Source organism: Poecile atricapillus, chromosome Z, assembly GCF_030490865.1.
Source record: "Poecile atricapillus isolate bPoeAtr1 chromosome Z, bPoeAtr1.hap1, whole genome shotgun sequence".
Taxonomy (NCBI): Eukaryota; Metazoa; Chordata; class Aves; order Passeriformes; family Paridae; genus Poecile; species Poecile atricapillus.
The window spans coordinates 44,046,192-44,066,078 of record NC_081289.1 but is presented as its reverse complement, the minus strand read 5'-3'; the positions used below and the strand labels follow the sequence as shown (position 1 = coordinate 44,066,078).

Below are 19,887 nucleotides of genomic sequence, written 5' to 3'. Positions count from 1 at the left end.
TAAAGAAATCATTTACTGTAGAGTATTGGATTCTGAAATAATAGGTTCAACTCCATTAACGTGCCAATAATGTACCAAAAGCTCCGCTTTGATCTCTTCCATTCAGTTCATGCTGGTTGTGGTCTTCCTTCAACAGAAGCAGTTTAGTTGATCCATTTTCCAGCTGATTGCCACTTTTCTCAGATCTCTGTGCTTTCCAGGGAGCATTGAGGCCCCTGAGTGTTCACACAGGAGCCATTTCTGCTTCAGAAACCACTGCATTTCTCACACAGCTTCTCTTTGATCTTCTCTCATGTACAGTGAAGATGGTTTGCATCAGAGCTATTATCAGTGTTCCTTGACAAAGAGGGACAATTCCTTCTCATAGCTTGTTCTCCTGAGTCTGACAAACTTGCATGAAGGATCTTACCCTGTAAACATACTAGGCAGAAATGTGAAAATCCTGACAATGTCTTAAATTTTGTTGCAAGTTCTTTAGTAGTTCTTCAATCTGTAGGTAAAGTTAGGCTTACCCCTTTATCCTTCTAAGTGATTATTGTGAAGAGACCTTTGCTCTTCCAAGTAGGGGTTTTCAGTATTAAGAAGCTCAGGACAACTGGAGGACAGATGATGAAGAGATTGGTAAGATCCTCTGTGGGATTAGAGACAGCTGGAAGCTGAATTAGAGTAAGGCCATGAAGGTTAAAATACCACTGTGTATCTCCCAAGTGTTTTTCTATTCCCACTGTTCCTTAATTTAAAAGAAGCAATAATTCAGTATTCTTATTTTGGTTGTATTGGAACTTTTGTATAGTTTTTTTTGGATTGTTCTGAAGGGAGTATTCCATGTATTTATTTTATTTCAGTGTGAACACCTAAGGCATGATGTTTTCTAATTGGGCCTAAATGTCTGCTTTTGCAGATCCAAGCATGAAATAAAACAGGAAAGACAAAAGGAACTGTGTAGATTTTTTAAATATGGGTTCAAGTATTCATAATAATATCTATTTCACAAAAAGTATTTGGAAAGCAGATGTTTCATTCACATTCACTTAGGTACATAGCTATATTCTAAGCAGAAAATAAATTAGAAAAAATGAGTCTCATTAAGCATTGCTGTGCTGCCACCTGTGGATGTTTCCCAAGTATTACTTTCCTGTTTCATTGGGACATTACAGATTAGAGCTCTGTAGAAAGGTTTGGGGTTTTTTTCTTTTACAGTGAAAACCTGCGGGTTCCAAAATTCTCATTTTGTGATTAAAAAATAGGATAAGAAAAAAAGTAAATGTTTTCATTAAAAACATTGATTTTTTTTCCAAGACATTGATTTTTATGGGTTTTTTCCATCAGTGTGATTATATATATCTGACTTCTGAACAAGCTCTGCAATGGGTATTTCAGAAGTTTTCTCTCTTCAGAAAGCTGAATAATATTCCCTCTAAAGTTACTTATGGCTGTGAGTTTACCTAGATAAAAGATAGCATATTTCACCAATGCCTGAAATTATGTTTTTATTGCTCTGTTTCAGTTGCCATAGGCATGTGGAGTTTGGATTAAGGAGCGTATTAACTAAGCGCTTTTTCCATGTCTGGTAGCATATAGACAAAAGTAGGATAGACATGTAAAGTAAATCACTTTTTCTCCTATGACTTGTATCTTCTTTTCAGTCTGGCAGCTCTTGCTAGAAAGCTGAAATATTAAATTTCACTGTCCCTTGCATAAAATTCTTAGTAAGTTGTACCTGAAGAACCAGGACACATAGAGGAATATTCAATTTTCATTTTCTCAATTCATGATCCTACTGTCTCTTTCTCATTTTCCTCAGTTCAGTGGCATGATGGGTAGTGATGTTTTCTTTATTTTGGAAGTTTATTTTTATCATTATTTTTGTGCAATATTCCATATGGGGTGTGAAGAAATGTTTCCTTGTTCCCTTAGGATTATAGGATGATTCGTGGAACTTCAGGAGGTTTCTGGTGCAACCTCCTACTCAAAGGAAGGTTGGCTCTGAGGTCAGAACAGGTTTCCCAGGGCTTTATCCAGTTGGATCTTGAAAATCTCCCAAGAAGGTAGAGCCTCTTAGTTCCACTGCTTGACTGTTCTTACAGTGAAAACTTTCTTCCTTATATTCTTAACCTCTCATGTTTCAACTCATGTCCATTGTTTCTTTTTTTCCTAGTACTTTCCATTGTGAGGAGCCTGGTTCCATCTTCCCCTTAACTTCCATATAGGTATTAAAGGGCCACTCTTGGGCATCCTTCAAACAGTCTCTTCTGCAGCCTGAACAAGCCCTGATGCTTCAGCCTTTTTTCACAGGGCAAGTGCTTCTAAGCCATTGACTGTCTTGGTGGCCCTCTTTGTTCTTTTTTTTTTTTTTTTTCTTCTTATCAGTTGTGTTCATGCAAACTCTTATATCAAAACGATTCCATACTTAGATCACAGAGATTTAGAAGACTATGACTTGACTATTTGTATTATTATATTTACCCCTTTGTGAACATTTCATAGGACTGGTAGACTTGCAAACGTTATCGTAGGCTGGTATTCTATACAGCATTCCAGTGAGGCTGCAGCATTGAGATGTGCATGTATACACAGATATGCATATATGTGCATGTGTGCATAACACTAAAAATAATGACTTTTTTCTTTTTCATTTTCCTGTGCATCCTAATAACTTTTTTCCAGGTTATTAATATCTAACATGGAAGTATGATTTCAGTGTTTTAACCTTGTCATGCTGAAGATTAACCTTCTCTCCTGTGGTTTGTCTCTTGGAGTTTCTGCCTTCTATTCCATACTTCCCACAATCTTTTCACTAAATGACCAGTTCAAGTTCAGAGAACTTTACAGAAATTTTATTGGTTAAAGAAAACTTGTAGAGACAGCAGTACCTGAAATGAAGTTCCATTCTGTTACCCCTTTAGTTCACAAACAGTTTTCCATAGTTCTGCTGTATTTGTTTGGCTATTTTGGCTGCTAGTATTCTTCACCTCTTGGTATGCTTTTAGTTTACTTATTATCTGTGTTTTGAAACAAACAGGAAAATCCAAATCACTAGGTTGAACAGGACACATAAATATTAACTGTCCAGTAGATTGCCTTGGTTCTAATAGATGCTTTTCATAAGGCTTCCTTGATAACCTACAACATATCACATGAGAAAATAAGAATGTAGGATTCCCTTCTCGTTGGCTTTTGGATGCTTTTTTTCCTCTGACTTTAATCATGATCTTAAATAATTCTCCATTTTCAGCCTTTTCAGAGAGCAAACATGTGTAATCATCTAGCTTTGTCAGTCACATTGAAAAGATCAATGCATATGTGGCCAACTTCATTCGCTCCTTTAGCAGCTACTTCTTAAAAAATTTTGGTATCTGATATTTTAGAAAAATTGTCAGCTCTATACCTCAAAACTTGCTGTGTTGAGATAGACATTTATGCATTCCAGTACTACCATCAGTGTCATCTTATGTTGTAATGTGAACATTGTTAATGGAAAAATGGGAATATCTGTAGTAATCTTCCTAACTCATACTACAAATGTTAATTAATATTCTGAGAAAGTTACAAAACCAATTAATCAGGTGAAAGCTAGAAACTAATAAATTATCTTTTTGGTAGAATCCAGATTGTCAGGACATTATATAATGCTCGACTAACAGACCTGTAGAAAAATACACTATTTTTGCATTATTTGGTTCCCTGTGCTGGACATCATTCACACTAGACTGAACAGTTGAACTGATTTCATCTCCTAAACCAGCCCAGAAATAATCCAGAAGACAACACAGATCTGTCCCCTTACCAGATCTGTCCAGAAGACAACCAGATCTGGTAAGGGGAGTTGGGATCACCACTACTGGAAGCAAAAGCTCTTTGCTATATAGCAAGAGAGAAATAAGATTTCTTCAACCCTGAGTGTCCAAAAGGGTCTGTAATACCAGGAATTTTTTTTTGCAGTGTTGACAGATCCTGAAAGCTTTAGGTGAGGAGGAAGAGAAAGGAAGGAATTTGATGTAGGCATGAAACTCAGCTCTCTACAGCATGTGACTGGTTTTGCTTTGTAATATTGCACAGGTATGATAGGCAGACATAGGAATAACTGGTTTTTGCCCCACTCAATAAAGTTGCAATTCTTCCAGTCTAATTCTTGTATCTTATGCAGTAGCATAAGTGGAGCTCTTCCCCTTGTTTACAGAGAGGCAGACGAGACTGGTGAAATACTTGACCTTTCCTCAAATCTTTTGATAAAGGAAAGAATGCAGAAAAGCCTACAATATTTAATGGACAAACTCAAGAATATATGCTAAGGCATGCCATGGGCATTATTCCTGAGTGATTGAAATATGTTTAAAGGAGTATGAAGAGGAGCACACAAAAATTCAAAGTGAAATTGTAAATCATACTTTAGTGATTACATCCTGCTGTCTCCAAATGCTGAGAGAAGAGACAAACTGGTACAGAGGATAAGTGATTATTTCAATCTAAAACAAGGTACTTGCCTTCCTTGGATTAATTTCAGCTCTAAGCAGCATCACAAGATTTAAAAGAACAAAAGAAGGGCTGCAGCACTGTGATTCGAGGTCTAGTCCCTCTAGCATAGATTGCTGCCTCCAAGAGCATCCATAAGCTGGTACTAGAAAAGAGAAGGAAAAGGCCAAGCATCCTCACCTGCCCTCGCCTGCCAAAATAAATCTTTTTTCAAGCACTGCTCTGAATACGGTATAATTTGAACTAATAAGCCCTGTTGGTTCTCTCTTCCAAGCACGTATGCACTCTCCACACATCTATTACAACTTGCAGCAACAAGTTTCATAAAGCCATGCATGTCTCAAGAAACACCTTGTTTTGTTTGTTTTAAATTTTGATACAAATTATGCTGTCATGCTGTGATTGGTTGGACTGCTCTGTTTTATAAATTTTGAGGCAAGGCTCTTGGCAGATATTATCTGTGCATAACTTGTAATGACAGTTGTAGCCAGTCTTGATTTAGTCATTATTTGTTTCTGGAAAAGATTGTTTAGGGTTTTTTCTCTCTTCCTTCCAGGCACTAGACCTTATAGTTCATGGCTACTTTAACAAAATGAAAACATTCTTTGTTTAGAACTTAATCACTGTTCTAAAAAGTCTGTATTATTTTTTGCAGTGTCTGAGCAACACACCTCCTCTTACAGAGTACTTCCTCAATGATAAATACCAAGAAGAACTGAATTTTGACAATCCTTTAGGAATGCGAGGTGAAATAGCAAAGTCTTATGCCGAGCTTATCAAGCAAATGTGGTCAGGAAAATACAGCTATGTTACCCCAAGAGCATTTAAGGTCAGTAGGGAAATTACATTGAATATACATTGTTAGTTTCAGTTTTGTACTTCTAAGTATATAAAACTTCGAGAAATATGCACAAAAAAGAATTTGAAGTACTCTTTCACAGTACGCAGTCCATTCACTGAACTGGTAAAACACTTGGATGTGTATTTCAGTAGGTGTCACCTGTCCTTGTGCTTTGGTCTTTGAGAATTAGTTTTGACTTCTTGTCTCCACTGAAAAGCTTACCTTTTATAACTACGAATTTTACCTTTTCAATGTGCTGCTGCAGCATCTCAGAAGTATCTTCTCTTTCTAACAGTTAAGGTACCAGAAGTGTTTTACGTTTACTTTTTTTTTTAGACACAAGTGGGACGATTTGCACCACAGTTTTCTGGTTATCAGCAACAAGATTGTCAAGAGCTACTGGCTTTTCTCTTGGATGGTTTACATGAGGATTTGAACAGAATCAGGAAAAAGCCTTATATTCAGTTAAAGGATGCGGATGGGAGACCAGACAAGGTATGGGTTTTGGAGCTGATCTTCTTTGTTTTAGTCAAAGTTTTGTGCTGTAAGGTACTTCCACATGATTATGCTCTGGAAAGTTGGGAAACTGATTATGCAGGGCTTTTTCTGGAAGGCATTTTTAGTAAATAGGGCAAAACTTTAAAACTGAAATCTTGAGTAACTATAAATTTCTGTTTATTTTTAAGATAATGAGGGGGGATGGAAGGATGGTAAAGCCTTTTTTAAGAGTTCATGAAGACCATCTTGTTCAATTCAATGCTGAGTTCAGTTGGGAAAAAAAAATTCCCATTCTGTTGTTCTTCTATTTTTATAGCTACTGTATGCGGCATTCTGTCTCTCTCCAGTACTCTTACTTTAGGGAACCTCTTATTTTGTTATTTTTATTATAAGTACAAGTTAATTCAGATGGAATTTTTAGGTTTATCTGCTTTTGTTTTTCCCCAAGCTACTTGAAATTCACTCTCAGACTATGTAATACCACTGATGGGATCTCTATCCTAGGAAAAGCATACATCTTTTAACCTGTTAGTAGTAACATTCCTTATGGGTCCTTTGGAGTGACATGCCTGTGTTTAAGGTGGTTACTGAGAATGTATCAAGGACTTTCATGATTAATTCTCACTATTCATTTCCTACTACTTTGTCATAACCCAGGTCATGTTTTGTTTACAGGTGGTTGCTGAAGAAGCCTGGGAAAATCATCTAAAGAGAAATGATTCCATCATTGTAGATATATTTCATGGCCTTTTTAAATCTACCCTAGTTTGTCCTGAATGTGCTAAGATATCCGTAACCTTTGATCCCTTTTGTTACTTGACACTTCCATTACCCATGAAAAAAGAGCGCACTTTGGAAGTTTATTTAGTTAGAATGGATCCCCTTGCAAAGCCTATGCAGGTAAGTGGCTTAATTTATGTACAAACACTTTGATTTATGAGGCATTTACAATGAACCCAAGTTCCCTTACACAGTGCAAATTCATAAGCAAGTTCAACAAGCTTTATTTTTCTGATATGTGTTCTGAAGTCTCATTTAGGAAAGTGGGGAAGACTATACATACCTGAGGAAGACTGTACATACCTTGTACAGTTACAAGAAGGAATTAGTAATTTCTTTATGGTTGTGTTAATAAGGCTTCTTTATCTTTAAAATGTATGCAGACATAATTTTTTGAGAGCTGCTGTGCTGAATTTTTATGTTTTTTGTAGAAGTATTTATACACTTAGTCCATAAGACTTAACTTCTTGGTTTCTTAATTAAAAAAGGCAAATATTTGTAATAAGTAGTGCAAAAACCCCCCAGGACTAAATATATTAGGTAGTCTTGAATTCTTCAGTGCTCTCACCTCATAGTCAAAAGAAAAAATTTTAGATGAGATTTATTTATGAAGAGTATCCCTTTTGCCTTTTTTTAGGAAGGGGGTGATATTAACACACCTTAGAATGTCATTAAAAAAATGTACGTAAGGTTATCATAACCAAGTCATGATTAAGTGGTTCTAGCTGTACCTTATACGGTAAATGAGGATAGTGAAATAAATGCAACACAGGCAGTTACACAGGCATCCAAAAAGGCTCTAACACCTGAAAACAGTACCATAAGAAGGAAAGTGGGAGAAAAAAGTTTTCCAAGGCAATATGAGTTGGGGAATTCAAAGGTGAAGGGAATTATTAACTTATAATGGGAGATGAGTCTGCTAGAAATCTAATTGTGAAAATAGGGGACACACAGTAGTTGCACAGGGGACACAAAGTAGTTAAAAACTACTGAAGTAGTCGAACATGATTCATCACGTGAGATGGTTGTGCTGGAATTAATAGTTTGGGAAGAGTACCAGTTCAGTAGAGTTTTTTGTGAGTCAGAACGATTATAAAGCTTAAATGCATACATGCTATACTTGGCAATTAATTACAGAGTTAATAATAGTTTATTTCTAATTAATACTGTCTTTATTATGTGAATAACAGGTAAGAGTTGTGTGTGGAGTTTTATTACAAACTGCAGATGCACTGCATAAGGGAAGCCACAGAGCAGTTTTCTTTGACTTTAATCATCAAGTTCTTTTTGCATGCAAAATGAGAATCTGTTGCCTGCCATTGCTTTTTTCCGTAGTAATACTTTATAAACAACTTGTGTTGTATTATAGGTTTAATAATCTTTTTGATAGTATGTATAGTATTTAAATGCTTAAATAAGGATACTGTTGAAATGCAAATCTTAAGTAATTTGTACTGTTAGTCTTCTTACGGAAAAAGTAAAACAGCATTAAAACCAGCATTATATAAACTAATAAATGGAGCATACAGTGTGTGTGTGTTTGTAAAGTTGTGCAGATAACTACTACATTTGAAACAGCTTTTGGAATTTGTTAGTTGACCTACATACTTTACACCATAAATTTCAAAAGTATGAAAGAAATACGTGATATATGCTGAACATGTGTCGTTTAGGTGTTTTCCTCACGTATATTTGTTCTCTTAAGAAATTAAAATTATATTTTCCTTTTTAGTACAAAGTAGTTGTTCCCAAAATTGGAAATATATTGGATCTTTGCACAGCATTGTCAGCTTTGTCTGGTGTTGCTGCAGATAAGGTAAGAGTGATCTCTTACATAAAGCACAACAAATAACATTTTAGTGTGTATTAGCCTGATTTAACAGTGTATACTCCATTTTCTTTTCAGATGATTGTTACTGATATATACAATCACAGATTCCACAGGATATTTGGCATGGATGAAAATCTAAGTAGTATTATGGAACGTGATGACATTTATGTGTAAGTGTAGTTAACATGCTTCATGTGTCTTTGCAGCTTGTTATTTGCCAAAGATTAAAACCTAGATACCAGATAAAGATTAAACTAGGAGGGGATATTTTTTTATTTTTCCCCTTCATAGCCATATCCATGACTATTGTTCTTTGTATTTCTGATTGTTTTTCTTCTAGATTTGAAATTGCTATCAATAGAACAGAAGATACAGAACAAGTCATAATTCCTGTTTGTTTAAGGGAAAAGTGCAGGCACACTAGCTACAGCCATAGTGGTTCTTTACTATTTGGTCAACCTTTTCTCATAGCAGTGCCTAGAAACAATACTGAAGATAAACTGTATAACCTGCTGCTGCTAAGAATGTGGTAAGTTTATTGTTAAATGAAAAATTAGTTTGTTAAGAATAACGTTAATAGTTGAAGTCAGTAGGTATGTACTTTCATGTGGCTTTCTAACATAGTAATTAGATTTGATTAATTTTATTTGCTTTCTGATGAATATTAAATATAAAATTTTAGCCACTAATGTGGATTTTAGTTTGATTTTTTATTAGCATGACCTCATCCAAAAAATATTTGAGAAGACAGTAGAGAGTCATTCTGTATTGTTAAATAATTCTCTTGTATGCTTAGCTGTTTGTTAGGTCTTGGTAAAGTGGAACTATTTTCCAGTTATTCTGCTATACTTCCTGTATCTACTGTTCAAGTTTATATACTAATTTATGTTGTAAAAGTACATGGTAGACACTTTCTGAAACTAGACTAGGATTACTGTTGTTATATAGAAGATACTAAAATCATATAACCTCCAATCTAAATTCTTCTTTTTCTGTTGATTTAACCTTCTTTGTAAAATGGTTAATGAGGAGCTAAAAAAAATGAATTCTGGACAAACAGAGAGTGAGACCAAGAATCAAGTTGTCTCAGATGAAGTAGCTGCCAAAAATACACAGTCATGTACAAGCAGGTTTTGTACGTGCTTTTGAAACTAGACACGTTTGGCAATAAAACCGATAATCTGAGTCAATCAGAAAGGAGTGCAGAAATACAGTACACTAGCAAGGACTTGGGATAACAGTTTCATTACCAGTTTGAACAATGAAAATTACTTAACAATCCCTTGCTTCTAACTGTTGCTTTCACTTGTTACATTTAGCCGATACGTAAAGACATGTACTGAAAGTGAAGACACTGAAGGTTCCCTGCATTGCTGTAAGGACCATGGTATCAATGGTAACGGCCCAAATGGAATACATGAAGAAGGATCTCCAAGTAAGACTGGACTATCTAAACTTGCTTAGTATTTGGTGTTGAATTTGAAATGCAAGTTAACTCTCTAGTGTTTTTCAATTACTGTCACTCTGTCTCATTTCTTCCTCTTTATTCTTCCAATTGCTTTAGGTGAAATGGAGACAGATGAGCAAGATGATGAATCCAGCCAGGATCAGGAACTTCCCTCAGAGAATGAAAACAGCCAGTCAGAAGACTCAGTTGGGGGCGACAATGACTCTGAAAATGGATTGTGTACTGAGGATACTTGCAAAGGTCAACCACTCACGGGGCACAAAAAGCGATTGTTTACATTCCAGTTCAATAATTTAGGCAATACTGACATAAACTACATCAAAGATGATACCAGGCATATTAGATTTGATGATAGGCAACCTAGGCTTGATGGTAAGTCACAGGGAACAGAGTGGGCAATATTTGATTCTGATACTCTTTTCTGACTCTCACATTTCATTTTCTTTGTGTGCTGTTGGATATATTTTTCTTTTAAATAGTAAATTCTGTATAACTAACATTTATTGCTGTTGACTTTTTGAAAGGCATATTATTTTATGTGCTTCATATCTTTGTATTAAATTCATTATAGCATTGTTTAATTTATTTTGAAGAGTGTTTGCCCAAAGTTAATACAATTTCATGTAAAGCAAGAAATAAGATAAAACATTTTTTTTAATCTTAGAAAGATCTTTCCTTGCTTTGGATTGGGATCCTGAATTGAAGAAGAGATATTTTGATGATAGTGCAGCAGAGGTAAGCTGTTTATGTTGCTCCCTTTTCCAGCACAAATAGAAATTAAACATAAAAAATGCAACTTAATTAGTGTGACATACAAGGTTGTAAGTCTTCTTCACAAGAAGAAACAACTGTATCACTTTTTCACATTATTCTTAGTAAATATGTTGTTGTAAATAAACTTTGTATATACATCCAAGTAATTAGCAAATCTGAGGCTTATGAACTGGGAAGTGAATCTGAAGCTGTGGCAACTTTTTACTTGAATGGTTTCTGATCAGTTTTTCCATATATAGGAGCTTTGTAGTTACTGTTTATAGTAAGACGACATCACTAAAATGAGTTTTGTTTCATTTGTTCTCTTAACTCAAGAAATACTTCTCTTTAGGATTTTGAAAAACATGAAAGTGTGGAATATAAGCCTCCCAAAAAGCCTTTTGTGAAATTAAAAGATTGCATTGAGCTGTTCACAACAAAGGAAAAACTAGGTGCTGAAGACCCATGGTAAGCACAAAAAATTTAAATTATGTTCTATGGTGGATTTCTCAAAATTAATTCAAACCACACTTGAACATAGTTAAGCAGTCGATTTATTAATGGTATTTTGAATCTTGTTACTTCAAACGTTGTTGAAAATTCTCAAAATGCTTTGTTTTGATCCATTACTTAACCAAAATTTTTACAATGTACAGAAGGTTATATATGTAAGGAAGACATTTAACACATTCGCAGTTCAGAAGAAGGGTCAGTACATAAGGTGCTCTAGTGTGTGGACTGTGATGGACAGCGAATGAATAATATTGTGACAAATTCAGTGCAGTTATTTAAACAAATACTCCTTTCTGAGATGAGAGAGGTTGATGCATACTGTAGTTTCTTTATGCAAATACATAACTTGCCTCGCATCGATACATGAAATAGGGATAAACATATTGTGCATAAACAGCAAGTTTATGGGATGGGGATGTTTGTAGAACACATGTTCTAGCCATTAGGTTTTTGGCAGAGACTTTCATTCTATTGATGGTTCTTCCAGATTATAATTCGGAATCATATCTAAATATTCATAATTACAGTATGTTCCCATCAGATCCTTTTTTCCAGGAGTTTTCTAGCAGATAACAATCTTTCATCAACACCTAAAGCTCAGAATTAAGTTTGAAAAGGAGTCTTCCAATTTTTCTTCTGCAAATACCTTAAAGTTTTGGAGATCTCCAAACATTGTCACCAGAGTGTCTCCTATATTTGTGCAGGGTAGGGATTTAACTTACAAAATCTCATTTTTTTTTCTGGGTTTGCTAGATTATACAACATCACTGGATAGACTGTTTGAGATACCATTTAACTCAGGTATGGTGAAGCACTTCCATTTTGGCAGCACATTTTAAGCAGAGTATTTTAACTACTAAATACAACTGCAGAAGTCAAGCAGCTGCTACTAGATGCATCTCACTGGAGGCCATTAATCACATTTTTCTTCATTTGTTAGGTCATCACAAGTCTAATCTACAAGAGTTCATCATCCCTAGTCCAGCACTGTTTGTATTCTACATGTTCTAAGCCAACTGGGAAAACAGATTTTCAATTCCAGCCTGCCCTTACAGTTCTCCTATTTTTTTGTCATTTTCTGATGTTGCTATTTATTTAAAGCCGCTTGTGCAGTCTTTTAATTAGAGCTCATCTTTTTTCTTTTTTCCCCCCCTAGATTTTTACTTGTTAGATGCCAAAGTGTAGAATATGCAAACTACTTCACAGAAGAGTTGCTTCTAGTCATTCTTACTTATCTTCCTCCCTGAGCATTCGTTGCTGAAAGATTGAAGTATGCATTGCAGGGAACAGAAATTTCTAAGTCACAGCCTGTTTAATACTTGCCTACTAAGAGGGGAGGTTTCTAGTAATGAGTTTTTCCAGGTTCCAGTAGTCACTGTTACCTGATTTTATATGGTAGATAGGATAGAATTTGGGTGGATGGATGAATTTGGAAATTGAAACTTGAAGGAACCACAGTTGTCTGGTTTTTTTGGGCTTTTTTTTATGGTTAGTTTCATAACACTTGATCTTTTTTTTATATATATATAAAATATAAATAAATATAAAACAAGAATGCTGTGTTTTAACTAAGGATACAGAGATCTGATCAGGGATATAAGGGATGAGAATCCAATATTGGGGAATGCTGCTTCTGTTTTTAAAATTATGTTGACCTTCACTGGGATCACACTTGCACATTTTAAACTGGAAGGGATATCTATGGCATTAGTAACAGAAGGTGAAAAGTGTGTGGTTTTTGCTCATTCAGTTCCTTCCATGCATGTGACTTTCTCTTCAGTAATGTATTTTAACATACATACGGACTACAGTTACTTAAAATTGATGTTTTCCTTTTAGGTATTGTCCAAACTGTAAAGAACATCAGCAAGCTACTAAGAAGTTAGACTTGTGGTCACTGCCCCCCGTACTGGTAGTTCATCTGAAGCGCTTTTCCTACAGCAGATACATGAGGGACAAGTTGGATACATTGGTTGACTTTCCAATAAAGTAAGAAATTGAAATATTTTGATGTTAGAAGTGTGAAAGCATGACTAGGGGCATGTGTTTTAATATAGCAATTACATAAAATGGGTTTGCTCTCAGCTTCCATGAGAGGATCCAGTAAACTAATGACAAAACGTTTCTGAGTTAAAAGTGTAAACCTGGCAAAATAATAATAATAATAATAATAATAATGTACAAATACGGAAGATTGCTGATTCCTGTTCCATTTCTCGCAGAGTGAAAGAGATGCACTGGCAGAGTAGCCTGGTGTATTTTTCCAGGCCATATAAAGGGCTCTGAGACCACCAAACTGGATAAAAATGCTATTAACATTGACTTTTGGTTGGGTTTTGTTGCTTATTTTATTTTGTTTTGTTTTGTTTTTTAACAGTGACTTGGACATGTCAGAGTTCCTTATTAATCCCAATGCAGGGCCTTGCCGCTACAACTTGATTGCTGTCTCCAACCACTATGGAGGAATGGGAGGAGGGCACTGTAAGTTGATTTCAAGTGTCATCATTCTAGGTGACAGCTTGCTTTCCATGTTGATTTTGAAGTACTGATCACTTTGAATCAATGGTGTTTTCCAACAGTTGAGGGACAATTTATTTTTCGTTCCCTTGAAATGCTTTCACAAGTATTTTAACACAAAAATCTGTGTGCAATGAGCTTTCAAGGGTAATTGTAGGTTCTTTGATACTTCTAGCAATGCTTATTGTGAAATAATATGAGCTATTGTACTCTTAAAACTGATTTTGTCTTGCTTCTCTGTATTTTTGTTTGTTGTACTTCTCCTTGAAAGGAGAAAAAATGACTAAGGGATTGTATTTTGACTGTTCTTTTCAGTATACATTGTTTTTAGAAGGCAAATGTTAGTGATTAAACTCTCTGCTAAAAATAAAGTGTTAAAGATGTTTAATAGTGATAATGAGGTTTAGTTAGTTAAATATGAAGTGTTTGACAGTAACACACACTGTGTATTACAACTGATTGTATTACATCTACGGAGATACAAAATCCTGAGACATTGTACTTTCTTGTCCTAGATACTGCTTTTGCAAAAAATAAGGATGATGGAAAATGGTACTACTTTGATGACAGTAGTGTGTCCACTGCAAGTGAGGACCAGATAGTGGCAAGTATCTTTTATGTTTCCAAATTTGAGATTGTTGGTGTTTTCTTGTCAGGGCAGAAAAAGTGAAGAGTAAACCACGAAACCTGTTAAATTTTTAGGCAGTAGTTTGTGTTCTTTCAAAGGACCATACAAACCAAAAATGTTTTACTACAAAATGCAAAAATAACTTACATAAACAGTCTGGATTTCTTTGTAATTTTACCTTGTATACTTGGAAGCAAAGAAAAAGAGTTAGTAACCTGGATTGTAAATGTTTTGTAAATTGTAAATGTTTTGTTTGAAGCCTCTTGAACATACTCTACTACCCTCTTTTACAGTCCAAAGCAGCGTATGTGCTCTTCTACCAGAGACAGGACACTATCAGTGGAACTGGCTTTTTCCCACTTGACCGGGAAACTAAACAAGGTGCTTCAGCTGCCACAGGCATCCCACTAGAAAGTGATGAAGACAGCAATGAAAATGATAATGATATAGAAAATGAAAATTGTATGCACACTAACTGATGGGAAGAACTAGAAGCCATAAAAGAGACTCTCTTGCTGGGGATACGGATTGAAAGAGTGAAAATGCCCACCAAATTAAGAATAAAAATCTGAGATGGGGAGTTTCAGATAATAGAATGTAAATCTTTATTACATTTTAATATGTGCAGAACTTGAAGTGAAACAATAAAAACTTAAACAGAAATTGTCTCTAATGCATTTACAGTCTCATATTCACAAGGTATATATAGGAAATCACAAATAAACCCCTTTTAAGTTTTCTGCTGCTGTTCTGATGGATTATGTTTTCTTTTGTTTTGGATGTGAATTAATAACTAAAATATTAAATCTGTGGACTTCTGACATTAACTTTCCTAGTACTGCAAGAATACTACTGCCAAGTCTAGTTTCTGGATGAATATATACATGTTCCTTAGGCTGCCAACAGACTACAAGTAAAAATGTCATAAATACCTAAAGTAGTTTTCTTGAAACACCAAATTTTTGTTTCTCCCAATTTTTATTTTTTTTTCTTTTTAATTTGGTCACAATAGAAGAAATAGCTTGAAAAAGGTGTTTTAACCTTTTGTGACATAGTGGAACATCCAGAATATTACGTTCATCTTTCTTCTGCTGTGGAACAGGTTCTGGATTTCATGCTGCATTAACAAAAAAGGTTTTCAATTAAATGTAAGTATCCATTGTTGCTTGTTGGAATCTACTCTGCAGACATAATTCCTGTTATCTTGCTTCTAAGACATGCATAATTTTTTTATCTGATAACAGTCCAAAATTTAAATTGTGCTATAAGTTCTCTCTCCCCAGTTTTTGCAGTTTGACAGCTTGCAAACTACTCTGTTAAGGCCAGAGTTAATAGTATTCTGTATCCATAGTAATGACTGTGTATCAGGCTTAGTTGAGAATTTTTTCAATATGACCCGCCTTTAAATTGTTAATTTACAAAATCACTTTAAAGGTAGGCCTGTTAATTTTCTTTGTGTATTCCGGATGGAATTCACCATAGCCTTACAGTGTATCTGAAAAGGTAACTCATAAGAGAATTGGCATTTGCATGTTCAAGTCAGAACCTGTACAGTATACAAGGCATACAAACTCCAAGTTGGATTTCAGTTAACTGTGTTCAGGGGTCCAGGATGCCAAAATAAGTGTGACAGTTCGAAACATTTTTTGATTTGCTGCTTTCCCATTGATCTAGTTGGAAGAATGTATTGTTGATTTGCATACAATACTGCCTTTGAGAGGGGCTCTTAAATGTGGGGGCACATGTCACATATCTACTACCTGGAGAATTGGTTTGTGTCCCACTGTTTAAAATTTAAAAAAGAAAAAAGCAAAAAGTATGATGTTCTTCACTTGAACTAATCAAATACAATAAGTTATAAATTGTGTATTGTAAATAAAAGTTCACTCTGTGAGTGCACATTTTGGTAAATTATTTATTTATGTTAGCATTAAAAAGTTTAAAAAATTGCATTTGACCAGGATATAAATGAGATGTTGGACATGGCTTTGCTTTATACCTTGATATTAAAACTGGTGTTTCATCCTGGTATTTTAAAGCTGCTTTGAGGTTTGTTTTTTTTTTTAATGTAAACTAACCTCCTGCATGACAGAGGTTAAAATTTTGTCTGCACTTGAGTTCACTTGGGTTTACATTTGAAATGCGCATGTTTATTTATACAGATTTCAATAAAGCTATTCAAGGCCTTATTTAGTGTTCTATTTTGTTACAAATTCTTTTCCCACAGTGCTTGTGTCATGGGTAGTCATTGAGACTTACATTCTCAATTACAAACTGGTTATGTAATGACCAACATAGAACAAGATTAATAGTATTTCAAGTAGATAACATATATAAAAAGGTTTCCTGTCATTGGCCCTAAAATATGTATAAGGCTGCAAAAACAATATTGTAATTTTGTTTGTAAAAGTAATGTTGTAACAATAATCAAATGCAAATATACTAATTGTGAGATAGCTGGGAAATTAGGGAATATATTTAATATATTTGAGATTAGACAAACCTATGGGTTCCAAGCTTTTGGAAGTAATCCTAGAGAAAAAATCAACTCTTTGAATTACACATACAAAGAGCCCCCCCCTATATTCATGCTACCATTTTTTCCATATCTTGTTGGCCTAGAACTTGTTTGGAAAAGCCACACAGAGCAAAGGTTCTGATTTGACTTACTTTTTAGGAGTTTGTAGATTGGAGCTTTAATATCCAATAACTCAGGGGCCCAATGCACTTCATTCTCCCTTTGAAAATGCAAACACACGCACAGAACATTATATTTGATGGAATACGTAGACATAGATGGATTCTAATTTTTTGTATATAAAAATTAAAATTTGCTAATTTTAATTTGGCTTCCAAGATTGCAAACACACAGTTTGTATAATCAGCTTCCTAATCAGAGATAAAAATCAGTAATATCTCTATTAGAGTGTCTCAGAGGTTTCTGGGAATTCAGTCAAGTTGTGAGTTTTATAAAACATATTCACATGTAAGATACAATTCCTCCAGTGGGAACATGCTTTAAAGTACAGAAAGTATATTATTTACAGTGTTTATTAAAAGTTATTCTCAATTCAGCTTTTATATGGTGAAGAGGATCCTAATACCTGTTTTGAATCGTGTCAGATAAAAATCTACTGTGCTTTTTTCATCAAAAAGTTTTCTGTCAATAAGTATCAGCATAAACTTTAAAGTACAAGATTCAGTTAATTTTGTTAATGTGACAGTCACAGAAACAAAACAGAATAGGAAGCAGAAGACAGCTTGCAATTCCCACTTACTCTGGATTTTGTAACAGTAATATGTCATTTAAAGCCAAGCTGTGTGGGATAGAAAAGTAAAGAAACACTGCCCAGGACCTCTTATTTTAGTTGGCTTCAGACAATGTTCTGGATGTTTTGGTGCAGATAGCTCCTGATCTGTCCAGCTAAAGTCAAGTCATTCCTGGCACACTGAAGTAAGCTGAAGTTTGCACCTTTAGAGCTGATGAGATGAGAAAAACTGTCAGATGATGTGGAAACATCTGTGGCATCTGCAGCTACTTGCTATTGGGAAGGCCACAAGCCCATCTAGGTTTCCCAGGAAGTTAGCTCTGTGTTACTGAGTACACTGTATTTTTTCAAGATATTTGAAATCTTTAGAGGGAAATCAGTATAGCAGGCAAAGAAATTAATTGGCAAACCCACTAGTTTTCTTTTAAAACTTCTTTCTTTGATGTCGGTTGCAAGATACAGTTTTTCATTGTTTCTAAGTACTAGTTACTTTGACAAGGAAAATCGCCATAAATGTAGTGAAACAATAGGAGAACTATATTTGATAGAATAAGCATATTCTTAGTCTGCAGGCAAATTGCTCTCGTCAGATTTTTTTAGTTCTCTTTCCCTGGGGGGTAAACATTGAGAAAACAGTTCCACTTCTCTAGTTCTAAGATTGCATGCTTTACTGGCATCATGTGCTCCTGAGGCAAGCAGAGAGACCTGTCTTACTGAAAAGAAATTACATCTTGGAATAACATGGAAAGCCAGAATAGTCCAAATGTGACAAATTTATTTAAGGAATGAACTGAGTTGCTATATGCCAGGTAGCGTTAACAGTCATCTTGGGCCAAATTATGCAACAGTTAATACAGGACTCTCTATTGATGAAGAATTCACATCAGTCTATATGGTTTAATGAAAAGTAAATTTTGTTATTTCTCAGGGCAGTAACTGCAAAGACAGCTGATAATATAGACGCACCTAAATTATTTCAGTACTTGGCACTTAATTGTCACTTTAAGTATCACAATACTCTCATCAAAACATGAATGTTATATGGTATCATCCAGCACAAAGTTTAAGAAATTACCAACAACCTCAAAATAATTTCCATTAGGAAGTCATTGTGGAATAGAGATGTTGAAGAAGTTGGTGGCACTTGGTATTAATGGTTTTTTTCAGTGTGCAAAATATTCAGATCATATCTACAGAATGTGGAAAGTAGTAAATACTTTATCTGTAGCCCCCCCCTGTGGACAAGCAATTCAGCAGTGAAACAGTGGCACAAAAACTAGAGTCCTTGGATACAGAAATGAGAAGTTGGCTTAATCTTTCTGGGTCTCCAGTAAGAAGGCTGTAAAAATACCCTATTTGAGTTCCTACCTTTGAAAATCCTACCTTCCATTGTAACCTGGGACACATTATAGGAAAAAAAGTTATAACCCTGGAGTAAATACATTTGCACTAACAGATGGGGAGAAGAATTGCATTCTCAGAAAGACTACTCAGAAGTGTCTCAATTTGCATGCAATGCCTTATGAAGGGGGACTTTATGCAAAGAGTCTTGGAGTGTAGGGAAACATTCAAAGAACTAGTGGTTCAAAACTGGAACATGACGATCTGAAAACAGAGGTAAGTGTTTTATACAATTACTTTTTTAAAAAGGAGAAGGAAGATACTGGCAGAACAACCAGCAGAGGCAAGTGGTGGGTTGTTCTATTAACTCTGGGTTAGATGCCTTCCCAGGACTACCGAGGCAGATATCCTGTTCTTTTCAGAGGAATGTTCCTCCTTCTTTAGACCTAATTGTACCCATTAAAAATCCCATAGAAGTTTTGAATGGAGGCCTCAATGTGTACGTATCTGCTCTGAGCTCACCATGGTTTGAGGGAAGGTCTTTACTCACTTGCGTTGTAATTCATGAATAGGAAAATAAAACCCATGTTCTTGTTCAGCATAACGAATGGTATGACTTCCCTTCCTTCACCATGGCTTCCAACTTAAACTCCTGAAGCCACTCTAAACCCTCTGTTAGACTGTCCTAGTTCTGGCCAAGGACATGAGGGATGGAGGCTGGAGCCATGTGTGCATGGCCAAGTCATTGTGCTATTCCATATTATCTTACATCATGGCATGGGGCAGGGAAAGGGCGATCGTTCCTTTTTCCAGGGAGCAGTGGGGTAACAATTGTCCTGACCAGAGGGTTTCTCAGCCATTGTTTTTCATTGTTTTGGACTTGGGGGAAAACAGGGCACGAGGAGGGGTGGGGGGGTGGGGCATTTTTTTATTTGTCTTGGAGCTGCACAGCACCAGGTTTGGTTGCTTGGTCAT

The 19,887-nt window shown here is 35.4% G+C and overlaps 1 protein-coding gene across 4 annotated transcripts in view; it reads left to right on the top strand.

Moving 5' to 3' along the window:
- The window catches only part of LOC131592937 (ubiquitin carboxyl-terminal hydrolase 15), a 61,526-nt gene extending 45,035 nt beyond the window's left edge, over positions 1–16,491 (top strand). For 3 of the 4 annotated variants that reach the window (XM_058864882.1, XM_058864881.1, XM_058864883.1), the window contains 14 exons: positions 5,129–5,302; positions 5,651–5,809; positions 6,488–6,712; positions 8,325–8,408; positions 8,499–8,593; positions 8,764–8,952; positions 9,743–9,858; positions 9,988–10,263; positions 10,556–10,626; positions 10,997–11,112; positions 12,997–13,146; positions 13,535–13,638; positions 14,190–14,278; positions 14,596–16,491. In XM_058864882.1, the coding sequence (XP_058720865.1) occupies positions 5,129–5,302; positions 5,651–5,809; positions 6,488–6,712; positions 8,325–8,408; positions 8,499–8,593; positions 8,764–8,952; positions 9,743–9,858; positions 9,988–10,263; positions 10,556–10,626; positions 10,997–11,112; positions 12,997–13,146; positions 13,535–13,638; positions 14,190–14,278; positions 14,596–14,781 (2,034 nt within the window). In that variant the 3' untranslated portion in view covers positions 14,782–16,491. Of the gene's footprint in view, positions 1–5,128; positions 5,303–5,650; positions 5,810–6,487; positions 6,713–8,324; positions 8,409–8,498; positions 8,594–8,763; positions 8,953–9,742; positions 9,859–9,987; positions 10,264–10,555; positions 10,627–10,980; positions 11,113–12,996; positions 13,147–13,534; positions 13,639–14,189; positions 14,279–14,595 lie in introns of those variants that run through there. The other variant, XR_009280736.1, reaches the window with a different exon arrangement.
- Positions 16,492–19,887: the final 3,396 nt, after the last annotated feature.